General features: G+C 35.6%; 1 protein-coding gene across 1 annotated transcript; it reads left to right on the top strand.

Annotated features, from left to right (window-relative positions):
- Positions 1-8,998: 8,998 nt before the first annotated feature.
- Positions 8,999-10,100, top strand: phlda2 (pleckstrin homology-like domain, family A, member 2). Its single transcript, XM_026239361.1, has 2 exons — positions 8,999-9,589; positions 9,771-10,100. The coding sequence occupies exon 1, from the start codon at positions 9,039-9,041 to the stop codon at positions 9,561-9,563; it is 525 nt and encodes a 174-aa protein (XP_026095146.1). The 5' UTR covers positions 8,999-9,038; the 3' UTR covers positions 9,564-9,589; positions 9,771-10,100.
- Positions 10,101-13,326: the final 3,226 nt, after the last annotated feature.

Below are 13,326 nucleotides of genomic sequence, written 5' to 3'. Positions count from 1 at the left end.
ACACCCTAGCATGATGGCGCTGGTTTTGCCCAGGTAAACACTGTTCAAATTCCTTTCAGGACATGTAAAAACATCAAAATGTTCTGTTAAACATGATATTTCTATTCTCCACACCTCATGTACACCACATTCTCTCCTGTTTAAGAGAAATATAATGCTTGAGATGACAGTGGAAGTCTATAATTATTCTGTAAGTGTAATTAGATGGAAATTAGAGCGGGAAACCGATCCCCATCAAACCAGATTCCAGTAAGCATCAGCTATGTGAGGAATCTCAACACTGAGACTGCTTCACCAATGTGAGGCTGCTTTGTGTGAAATACCTGCTGGCATTCTTTTAGTAATTTCTCAAGTGTGTAATCTGCTGGTTTAGAACCCATAAAGTTGGAGCGGTTCTGTGTGGGATCACTCACACTTTCGCACCTCTTGCTCTGGTTTCTTTTGGCGGTTTGGGGATGTGGTTCAAAATTATCTCAAAGTCTTGTAATACTTCAGAGTGGAATGAGCAGAATTTGTCTCCTGCTTTTTTATCATCATGGCACGGTTGGAATGACATTATTATCCTTCTGGAGTTGTGGTGAATAAGGTCATAAAATAAGTTACAAAAACTTTTCACGGTTTTATATGCAAATATCAGATAAGAATGCACACAAAAATGTTACATCTAGAAAATGTATAATAGTTTAACCAATGTATGATTATGTAAACCCACATGTGATGGAGATTCAAGTCCTTGCAGGAAGCTAAAAGATTTTTTTTTTTTTTTCGTAAGGGTGGTTCACCCTCGCGGTGGTGGCCATCTTGGGATCACATGACCACCCGACTGCTATACAATTTTGCAACACTACAGAGATATTTTTTTAGCAACAAAAACTGTGTACTGCACTTTTATGTTGGGGATAATGTTTAATTGCTTTATGGATTTTTTTTTTTTTTTTTTTTTTTTTGGACTGGATGTACAGTATATGAAAGCATTTTATGGGTTGTATGGGCTTTTCACATCTCATATAGCGAAGAGCAGTGATGTTGCAGCTTCCTGGGTGTCCCAAAATTATGAAATCAGGGTGAAATGAAATGGTAATGGGGTTGATTTTTAACACAGTTATATTATTGTTGCCACTTTTAGAAGCTATGGTTTTTTATTTTATTTATATTTTTTATGTAAGATAATTTATCCAGAATTATGTTACATCTTGGGTGTCTCAATTGTACATAATTATCCTTTTTTCAAAGGGGGAAACCATTAAGTAACATGTTGATTTTTAACCTGGTTATGTAATAATTTTTTTATACTATGTTACTTTTGGGTTAGATTAATTATCTAACATTTAATACTTCTCACTTTAAATAGCACTAATTTGTGTTTTTGTATTACTTTAAAGTTATGGAACTCCAATGTGTACCCTATTCATGAAAAGTTGAACCCTTTGCATCAATACCCAGAATGACTTCTGTTTGTCTTTGAGTTGCATGTGTTTTTCCTCAGTCGATTAACACCACTTCACATCAAAACTCAAGCGCTTCAAGTCTTAAACCGTTCCCTCAAGTCACACTTGACTGTGACCTTACATACTTTCCCTGTTGCCCTTGTAGTCGTACTGCCTTTGCCTTTTATGGCTGGCTGGTTTGCTTGACTAGCCCCCACAGAAACTCTTGTGTGAGGTCATTTAATGTCCCACAGCGGAAACAACCACCACTAAGAGCTCAACAGAGAGATTTGTGTTCTGTAGCGGTCTGGGCGGCCTTAAAATAAGTGCTTTATTGTAGCATGGAGATATCTGATAATGCAAGAAGTCGCCATATCTGCAACTGCAGTAAATGACTGCATTGTGATACTGAAAGCAATGAAGAAGTGCTTTTAAGATCTCTGTTATGGAAAACTATATACCAGTTGTTCATATTGTCTCCATCTGGTAGTTTATGTAAAACCTCTTCCCACCATATTACCGCACACAGCTGCTGCTGATGATGCTGTTTTATCTCTGCTGACAGTTACCGTCACTGGGTATAAAAATACATTACTACTGTGTACAGTATGTTCCCACAGATTTAAACACAATAAACCTCTGTCTTATTATTTCTAGTGCTTTTTGGTCTCCATGCAGGGCCACATTAATGCACAGGTTTACCTGGGATTAAGCCCAGATCCCCAGGGCTGATGAAGGGCCCCTTGTTCTATGACATATTGAGATTGATTACTACAGCTTACAATGTGTTGTCTATGGATGCAAATGTCATGGTTTTTGTCCAAACACTCTTAATAAAGGTTCTTTATTGGCGTTTTCCATTGAAGAATCTTTAACATCCATGGAATCTTTCCATTGCAAACGAGGTTTAGTTGACCAAAGATGGTTCTCCAGTAGCGTCGCTGTGAAAACCCCTTTTGGAACCATTATTTTTAAGAATGTACAATGAAGGTCAGTAGGGCTATTGGCAGTAGTGTAGGGCTGCTCAATAAATATAAATAATCTGCCTGTGTCAGATAAATATAAGCATTACAGGTTTCAAAGTTAAGCATGACACTGTGTTCGTCGACACAAATGCAACTTTGTTTTTTCTGCATCTCGGTTTACTGTAAAAGAACCAAGCCACTCTTAGACGTTGAAATAGTGCATCATCAGAGAGTAAACGAACACTTTGAAACCTGCAGCGCATTTATTTATATGCTGCCAAAATAAAAGATCAAAAGTTTTTAAAATCCATTTGAAACATTTAAAAAAGTTTTAAAATGTAAAAAAAAAAAGAATCTGCAGAAGAAGAGAGAGAAAAAAATAATGCTGGTTTGGAACAACATGATAGTGAGTAAATGATAACCAACCTTTTTTTTTTTTTTTGGGGGTGAATCATACCATCTCTTTGTTTTCCCCCCAAATAGATTAGAAAGACAAATATCATTCATTAGACTTGTGTAATATCTGCACACCCTTCATGAATCATCACTGAAGCTAGAGTGACTTTCACAGTGATAATCTTAGATATAAATGTTGAGTAAGTTTGTCATATTAGCTCATTCATGAATGTGTCAGCGGTTAATTATATGCTCATATTGAAAAAATTGTTAAGTATTACTTGCCTGACACGTTCTATACAAAGCAACTTACAATAGAACTCAACTTACAGGCCTTCTAGCTTAACCAATGATTAAGTGTGTTCCATAAGTTACTTCATAAATCACTTTCACCTGGGAATAAAATGAAAATGGTCCCAGCACAGATCCTTTCACCAATTAATGTTTATTTAACCATTCTGCAACATCACTGCTCTTTGCTATATGAGATGAAGTGAAGAATGTAAAGGTTGATTTGGATTGTGAAAAAGTAAAACTGAAAAAATTGAGTGAGATAATAAAGAACATGCATGCACCTAAACATTATAAGTACAGTAGTCAGTGTGAACTGAAGCAAACAAATGATCTTTCTGAATGCTATTGCTCAGTTCTTGTATCATTTTAAATGCTATTTAAGTCTATGCAAGGTATATTATAGTAATATTTTGCACAGGACACTGAGATACAGCCACTTCAATTTTTCTGAACGTTACAGTCAGCGAGCGTGAATGAAATGAATGAGATTTGTGTGGAGGGTGTAGCAGACTTTATCTGATTCATGCATGAGTCTTTGAGCAGTCTTTAAGCATGTTAAGTAGGTGTAACGCTTGATTGCAAACAGAGACAATCCTTTTTTTACTCTATTAAGAAAAAAATAATGTTTTCTTATTGAACTGGTTTTGCAATAACAATATAACATGCATACAAAGATGTAAGTTTGAGCGGTATAGTGTAGTGGATTAAAGATGCCGATTGACAAGAAAAAGGCAGCAAGGGTTTTCTCTTTTTTCACTTAAAAGATAATATATTTTTTAATTAACATATTAACAAGTTTAAAGGTATCAGTCTTATAAATAACCATTTAGTAATAAAAACATGTTGAGCAGCAGGTTTCTAGGCTGTCCTTTTGATTTCGAGCTGTGCTTCAGACATTGACACTGTTGACAATAGATTTTTTTTCTCCTTGCCAATATGCTGTACCTTTAGTAGTATTCTTGGAGATTTCAATTAATTTATGCAACTTCTGAATCCATTTACTCAATATTAGTTCACACAGATCCATTTAGTGACTCTTTATCCAGGTTAAATCATAGGTGGCCAGTAAAGTGAGTCTTTTTGAGCAAGTTATTGCATGACTGAACTGATTCACTGTATTTCGCGACTTAAGTCTTATTACATATTTTTAAATTCACTAAAAATAGAGTTAGACGTGATAAGACTTTACTCCTTTTTTTTCACTACTCATCATAACTTACAGGGAATTTGATTAATTCCATTAACTCGAATCTTGTGAATTCATTTACCAGGAATTAGGGCTGCTCCGATCACGATTGGCCGATTGTTAATGCGCATCTCGTCAGTAAATTCGGTAAATTCCCTCAGGTTCGTGATTTCACATAGAGCAGCTGTTACTACACAGAGCCGTAGTTAACTGAGAAGCGGCACAAATCCACGTTCATTTTCAGCGATTATTTGCGCATCTTCTCAGTTAACAACGGCTCTGTGTAGTAACAGCTGCTCTATGTGAAATCACGCACCTGAGGGAATTTACCGCTGATTAGAGAACCGGCTTTACTGACGAGATGCGCATAATGATCGGCCGATCGTGATCGGAGCAGCCCTACCAGGAATAATAACTTGCGGATAAGTTCGGTGACTCTTTATGCAGGCTAAATCACAGTTGGCCAGTAGGTGGCGACACATGAGTCTTTTTTTGGAGTGAATCATTGAATCATTGAACCATTCACCAAAAAGGTCAAAGCAGATGTATCACTTTCCTCCATTTAGTCAACTCTTTAGCATAACTTAACTTATAATCCTAAGAAAAGACAACATCAGCTGATTCCAATAATGTACTTACATCATTTTAATAATGAGACTGACTCCACTGCTGACGGCAAGCTATACAAACAACTCTCATTCAGTAGGCTCTTACTCATGAACGAGATGCCTCATTTGTTCATTTCATTTACAAATTAGAGATATAAAGGGCATATCTGTATTCGTTCAGTAGGTCCAACCAAAGAAATACAATGTACAGCTTTGTCAAAAGTGCTATTATCATTTATCAAGGCATTTTTCTGGATTTTTTTATGGTCAGCCAATAGCTTGTTTATGGAGTCCTGTATGGAATTAAGTTTATATTAAGAGCTATGTTATGGCACTCGTATGTGTCAGCACTTCTCATCCCTGTGCATTGTTTCACAATAGTTTCTCATCATGCCTCTCTTGGACGTTTGTGCCATTTGTTCTTTTTCCCACGGTACGGTAGCACTTGCTCTGGCCTCGTCAGACCTGGCTTATCTGAACAATGCTTCGAATATCTATGGGGACTCAAAGCTGTACGTTCCGGCCAGGAGGGCTACATTACGTTTATGAGTGCGAGGAAAGAGCTGAAGCTTTTTTTGCGAGAGATCAAGCTTTGGAGATCAAGATGCCAAAAATAGCTGCCCCAAACAATTGGAGAGGAGCGCTCTTGACAGAGACAGGGCTTTGACAGGCGAGGAATCCCGCTTGAGAAGCGTCAGGTAACAGCTGCAGTGTTGTTGTGGCACTGTGGCGCTCAGTAAATGAAATATCAGAAATAATAGCATCTCACAACTCTGTTCAACATATTCTCACTCCAGACATCTTGGCCAGCTCATGTCCTAGAGAGGTTCCACTGGTTTGTTCTAAAAGATTCGGATATAGACCACAAGACATTTTCATCTACCAAAGAGTTTCCATGGTACTTCAAAGATGATTTATAGAACGCAGTGCTATTTATATATTTATTTGAATTGATTTGTAAGTCAAATTTAATCATATTTTGCAACTACTAAACTTTTATTTTCTGTAAATGTTTATTTAAATGATTCCATATCACTTATGGCAAAATATTTCAGGTGCTTTTTAAATGAAATGTTTAAAGTCATGTTTTGCTCGTAAATGTAATCATTATCAATAAACTTTGGATTTTGCCTCTTAAATTATTTTTCTTGTTTTTGCCAGGAGGAGTGTTTTTACTTTTCTATTTTCAATTTTCAGGTTTTACTAATTATTATAAACTCGTGTTTTAGTTTTAGTTATTTTAGAACTTCAACTTCAAATTTTCTAATAACATTTTTCTATCTAATATATATCTATATTTTATAGATTCCTATATATATATATATATATATATATATATATATATATATATATATATATATATATATATATATATAAATTTCTCTTTATTTCAATGACCAAAAATAGTTTTAATAGTATATTCTATAACAATGTATAATAAAAACTGCTCAACCAATTTTGTATTTATTTATATGATATTATATTTACATAATGATTAGATTATAAGTATTTTAAATATTATAACTGTACATATTTTAGTATGTTAGTATTTTAAATTATATATCAAATGTATTTTTTATTTACTTAGGTGATCAAACAATACATTTCTTTTTTTCTGTCTATTTACAGATTTGATATATATACAAATTTTATAAATATTTAACATGAAAATGTCTATTCATATTATAAAACAACAAACTTCTACTTTGTCGGTCTCCATAAGGAAATATTGAAATATTGAAAATTAGATTTTCAAAAAATATAATGTTCTGCATTTTACACTATTTTTTTTTTTCACACTATATTCAGTGACACAGTTATGCAACAGCTGCTTGATCTATTAAACTTATATTCAGCTTTTGTGAAGTGAAGGTGGAGACTCATTACAGTATGAATCACTTCATTGTAGTTATTCATAAACAGGGCAGCCATAACCTGGGCTTGAACAGACTTGATTTGTTAAACCAGATTCTGCATAAAGTCCAAATCGTTCCAAAAGGCAACAAACCAACAAACCCTCACTTATTCGTTTTGGAAATTACCAGAAAAATCCAACTTGCCGAAACATATTTGTCCAAAACCAGTCTAAACTTCCTTTCCAAGATCCCCGCCCTCATCCCACTGATGTCCCAAAACCTTGAAACATCTTCCCACGGATAATGAGGTCACTGCCAGAAATCTAAATACACCCACCAGCACCCATATTGGGCTCTAGAAACAGAACGGCAAGTTTGAAAATAAACCTGGAAAAAGGCAGCGACAAGTTCTTCCTCTAAAGAATGTGCTTTCCTCTGATTATAAATCAGTTATGACATGGCTGAGATGGGACCAGAAGTGACCTCTGGCCAGAGCTAGAATGAGGTGGCAAAATCCCAGCACTCCTTTTTTGGCAGGACTCCTCCCTCAGGAATCAGAACTCATGTGAGTCATCAGGGAGACATGCCATGTCTCTTCATGACTCCGCACACACACACACACACACACCCAGCTGGAACCATTAAACAGCCCACTGAGGAGTGGAAATGAAAGGAAGGTGTAAGATGGTTCATCAAAGGATGTTTGATAGGATTTATGATACTGTCAATCCTTTACCTCAGTTTTTTTTTTTTTCAAAGACCAAATGTAGGGAATGACTTCATATAACATTTACACACACTCCCATCTCATATTGCTTCATTAATAAGTCACTTAGCTCTGTGTTTGAGGAATAGTTGTAAAAGCTTATAATGTATCACACCCATAAATCCTCTCCATACACATGTAAGCTTTATAACCATCATGATATGAAGCAATACTTACTGTACATCCGCATACTGTACATGGGACATGAATAAAAGCAAAACTGAAATCTGACTTTGAGAAAGTGAGTCGCTATTGAAATCATGACACAGTCTATCTATCTATCTATCTATCTATCTATCTATCTATCTATCTATCTATCTATCTATCTATCTATCTATCTGTCTATCTATCTGTCTATCTGTCTATCTATCTATCTATCTATCTATCTATCTATCTATCTATCTATCTATCTATCTATCTATCTATCTATCTATCTATCTATCTATCTATCTATCTATCTATCTTCTAGCCCAAAAAAATGTGGGGGAGAAAAAAAATATTTTGATTGTATTTGCCAGAAAGGCTTTTGAAAATAAAATGTCATTGGTCATTGGTCATATTATATATTAATATATTCATGAAATATTTTTTATTATTAAAATAATTTCTAAATATGTATAATTCTCATTCTGAATTCCCAGCTACTTAAGAAGTCAGATATAAAATAAATAAATCATTTATTAATAAATTATTATAAATAAAAATAAATAAATAAATGATAAAAAATAATTAAATAAATACAAAAAGTGAATTTTCTTGTCTTTGGGTGTCTGTCACATTTGTTATATTCTTATGTTTACATATTTAATATGATGATGTCTATTTTATAGTCTTGTCATTTTTTTAAATGTTACTTTCTTAATATATACTTTACAAATAACAAAAATGTAGTAAAAAAGTACAGATTTTATTAAAATCACTATTTAATTTAATTTAATTTAATTTAATTAATAACTTTTTAGCTTTTGTCGGAACATCCTCCGTTATTTCTGAATTAGTTTATCACTATTTTTATATTTATTTTATAAAATAATTTGAATCAAATAATAATAATAATAATAATAATAATAATAATAATAATAAAATACTAATAAATAATTCACAATGTTTTCATGTCATATTGTGGTTGTGCACTAGTTACCAATAGTTACATCATTATCATTTTTAAATACGGCATTAAGCAAACGGACTAAATTCATGAGCTGTATCCTGGGACTGAAGTTCATGTGTATGACACTTGTTAGTTTTTTTATAAAATGAAATAAATGTATGATAAATTTAAATATGTGTGTAATTGTATTAATAAATAATTCATAGTGTTCTAGATCGACTCGGAGTCTACATAAATCATTTGAATTGTATGAGAATCTCAGTTTGGACTTGTTAGAGGTATAAAGTTTGCCGCCCACACGTTTCCATTCACACACCCCAGCAACAGTTGTCATGACGTCCTTGAGGGACGGGCGCACGCGGCGTCTCTTATAAAACGTCACCGGTCTCCGCCGCAGCTCACTCACGTCTGCCTGGATTTAACGCACGCATGAAGAAGCCCAGCGTCGGTCGGCGACTTCAGCGGAGATTACACGAGGCTCTGGGACATTCGTATTCCTGCCTTTTCTTTCAAAACCCGAGCATTACCAAACGCGCCACCGAAATGACGGGCTCGGAGATCTCCCACGTCCTGAAGGAGGGCGAGCTGGAGAAGAGGAGCGACAACCTCCTCCAGTTCTGGAAGAGGAAGACCTGCGTCCTCACCACGGACAGCCTGAACATCTACACGGACAACCAGAAGAAGAACAAGAGCAAAGAGCTCAAGCTGCAGGCCATCAGGAAGGTGGACTGTGTGGAGCGCACCGGGAAGTTCGTGTACTTCACCATCGTGACCACAGACAACAAAGAGATCGACTTCAGGTGCCCAGGCGAGGAGAACTGCTGGAATGCAGTCATCACAATGGCTCTGATTGACTTTCAGAACAGAAAAGCCATTCAGGACTTTAAAACACGACAGGAATCTGAGGACACTTCTCTGGGACAGCAGGAGAGGTGCATGGCTAGAGCACCTTGAGATGTTTCCAATCCAAGCCACGCATGGTGAGAAACCAACTAGCTTCTATTGAAATGTGGATATTTGTTGAACAAAGGCTGTGTGTGAGATGTATGCTTGGTTGACAGAATTGGTGTGGTTTAGATCATTGGTTATAGATGAATACTAGCCTATTATTCATGGAAGGAAACCAGAAATGCTGAATTCTCCTTGTTTTGATTCATTTAGAGATACAGCGAACTGAATCTTGAAGCTTGGACCAAAGCGGAGCATGTCGGCGTGACTGAACGGAGCTCACGAGCTCTGAGTCTGGACTGTCGTTGAGCTGGTCTGTGAAGGTCTTCGGAATAAACCTGGCAATGATTTCAACAAGCAAACCCCCCCCAAAAACACTCAAGACTGAACCCTTGAACTTTCTTAAGCGCCTCCACAAGGCTTCGGATATGTACGTGGAAATGTATCTATTTATTTTTTACAAAGGAATGCTGCAAGTACCAACGTTGTATTAAGTTATTTCACGATGTATGTATTTATTTAAATAAATTTGCATAAAACTGAGTTTGCGTTCGGACTTCATTTGGACTTCAAATCTGTTTTTAATTGAATTGATTTATATTGAGACAGTTTGGTTGTGCCCTTCCCTTAAACAGTTGGTCATACCGTCCTAATTAAAAAATAATAATATGGTATTTCAGCATTTACAGAAAAGTATTGATATTTTGTGCCTTTTTTTATTTCCAAAAGAAAACCAGCCTGTAAAGAGTCTCTTGTAATGGATAATTTTAAATTCTATCTTTTTTTTTTAATTAAAAACATAATTTATTATATTTTACAATATTGTCATGTCGTAACGTTGATAGTTTTACAGTCCTTGAACAATAGTTACACCATAATAATAATAATTATAAAACATTTAAGCATTTGTTTCCAGAAGATTTACTAGCCATATCGACATAGTGATGTTGCAGTTATTCGATGATAACGTCAGTTATTTCTGAAAGAAACCCAGGCATTTCTTGAAGGAGTGGAAAGTCCCTTGTAGTAGAGGCGGCTTGTTCATTCAGAAAAGTGGCGTCATTGTGCGTCAGATGAAAACTCAGTAGACCTGTTGTATAGCATAGCAATACAATTGTGTTGTGCGCCACACCCGCTGAAAACGTTTATTACATACCAACATTTTAATAAAAAAAAAAAAAACTCAAACGCTGGATGATGTTCCTTCAGGTTCTTTTAAAGCTTTATTGCGGCTGTAATCTTCACATTTGCCCTTATGAAGATTACAAAATGTGTGATCCACCCCAACTACAATAAACGCCGGGGTCTTATCAATAAGTCATGTGATAACTGGAAACCGCTCATCATTACATGTCATACATTTGTCATTTGTTCAAACAACATTATTAATACAGCAGTTTCTTATTAGTTGTAATGCATAAAAGCGTCAAAATTACTAATACTGTGGGTTTTGGTTATGTAGACCTATCAGTGTAGGTTTCTTTGGTGAAGTGTCAATAGAGTAAGTGAGAAAACCAGAGCTCTCTGTAGACTTACGCAGCTTTACAGATTATCGAGGCTGGGCTTTGAAGTCGTATCCAGCTACTATACGGATCAAAGCGACACGCTGATCTAAGGAGCAGCATACAGTCAAGAAATATGTCTGGCTAATTCGGCCCCTCAGCTATGGGCTCCTGACAGACTCGGAGGCTCAGGTTCACTTTGTATTCTCTCGCGGGGCCTGGAGGTCTGGATGTGTGCGGATATCTGGATGGAGACGTTTATAACTCGGGACCATGAACCCCGCATATGTCATAGCTATTTAAAGTTGACCGTCTTATTTATTGCGTTCTAAGTCGCTTTCGAAGGATGGAAGCAGCATTAATGACACATCTTTGATTTTTTGTTATAACAGTTAAGACTTGAAATTACTTAAAGGTCTACTTTTTTATGAAATATAAACTCATTGATTACAGATTAGGCTAAATCTCTTTTAAGCCAGACCAGAACTGTAAATATCATTTATATGGTTTAATTTAAAAAAGGTGCAGTGGCTGTGATATACTGTGAATATAATCACGGCTATACAGGATTAGCACACAGTCTCTTACTACTGTATTTAGTTGATGTACAGTCCTGAGGTGTGTTATGTGTTGCAGTGGTCTGCGTCTCAAAAAAAAAAAAAAAACTTCAGAGTCATGCAGGTGGAACAGGAGAGTGTTGTATACTTAAGGTTGGGTTTACTGCCGGAAATGTCTCTTTTGTCGCATATCTAAAAGATAAGCTGCACCCACCAGTCACTTGTTTGATCTTAAAATTGCCATACCCTTATGAATCATTACTGCAGTCCAAAGTCATTGTTTAGTGCTCAATCTTATGACGACGCACTGATTCTTCACGAAACATTACCTGCCATTTAGTTCATCCTTTAGTTAGTTTGTGCATCTCTTTATAGAAAATTATGACATTAATACTCTATTATCTTTACAACTTCTCTTCACAGCATGCAGCAATTCATTCTTCAGTTAGATTAAAGTAAATATACCATTATTGTGACCACTCAATCATTTACTGTAGGAGCCCACTTGTCTGATATATTTACCACATTTGAAACATTTTTGGTATGTCAGACATTTATGGTAAAATTATTTTAGGGGGAATTTCCCCCTTTACAATCAGGTGAGCCCTCACCTGAGTCATAGCTCTCATTCTTTACCTGTGACCGCACGAGTAAAAAAGAGCCAATCAGAGACCCGATGAAAGAATGTAACTCCTAAAGTGGCATTCAACTGCGCTCGCAAAAGGAGTCATTCATCTATTGTACAGAAGAAGTGAAATGTTTGTGTGTGTAGAGGTATTGTGTCCTTTTACATGTAATGCGTCCTGTCCATGTTTTTTTTTTTTTTTTTTTTTTTTAGCAGCACTTCTTCTAAATTCTTTGTGGGTGTACATGTCTGTGCTGAAATAACCTGAATGTTTGGCTTCAGGCCAAACTCAGATGCCACTTGATAATTAAATTCGGTTTGACAAATACTTGACAAGTTCCTTCCTGTGAGATCAGATTTCAAGGAAATCAATATAGAGCCACATCCTAAATATCATTATAAAAGTGGTCAACTTGAGTGCCCCCCCCCCCCACACATAATTGTTTTATTTTTCTCACACAAATCTTTATCAAATGTAGTTTAAATAGATTTCTTATATTTCAGTATTTAAATATTTTGTTTTGGTTACACTATAGATATTATATATTTTATAGAATATCTACAGTATACATCTATATATTATATCACATATGATGTTAAATATCCTGAATTACAAAAAACCCAGCTGCATTCCATCCTTAATTTTTTTTTTTTTTACAAATCTGATTTTATGTTGAAATTCAAACAATGCATATAACTTAAAGGTGCTGTGTGTAGGATTGACAAAGAGTGGTTGAACTAGGTATTGCAGTCCAAATTCAAAATATTGGAGAGGGTTTTTTTCACACGGCCCCTTCTCCTCAGACTTGATGCACAAGCAGGTTGCCAGATTGACGACACAAACAAGGACGAGCGCATTTGAGTTTTCCAGCAACTGGCAATCCGGCGTGCTGAAATACAATTGGTTGAACTGGCGGTGGGCGGGTTTCACAAACCAAAACAGAGACTGACATTCCGGCCAAGAACGCACATTTTCAAAGGAGAATAACTGACTGTAGCATTGTTTTTCAGACAAACAAGTAGCATGTTAAATATCTGCAAACATATTATGGTGTTGTTATGCTTTAAACTTACATACTCTCTCA

Source organism: Carassius auratus, chromosome 50 (assembly GCF_003368295.1).
Source record: "Carassius auratus strain Wakin chromosome 50, ASM336829v1, whole genome shotgun sequence".
Classification (NCBI taxonomy): Eukaryota; Metazoa; Chordata; class Actinopteri; order Cypriniformes; family Cyprinidae; genus Carassius; species Carassius auratus.
Note: the sequence above shows the minus strand (reverse complement) of the source record. Positions and strands in the feature narration are given on the sequence as shown.

What these genes read in the sequence shown, in the direction of transcription:
- phlda2 (XM_026239361.1), top strand. Translation starts at nt 9,039, where the DNA reads ATGAAGAAGCCCAGCGTCGGTCGGCGACTTCAGCGGAGATTACACGAG.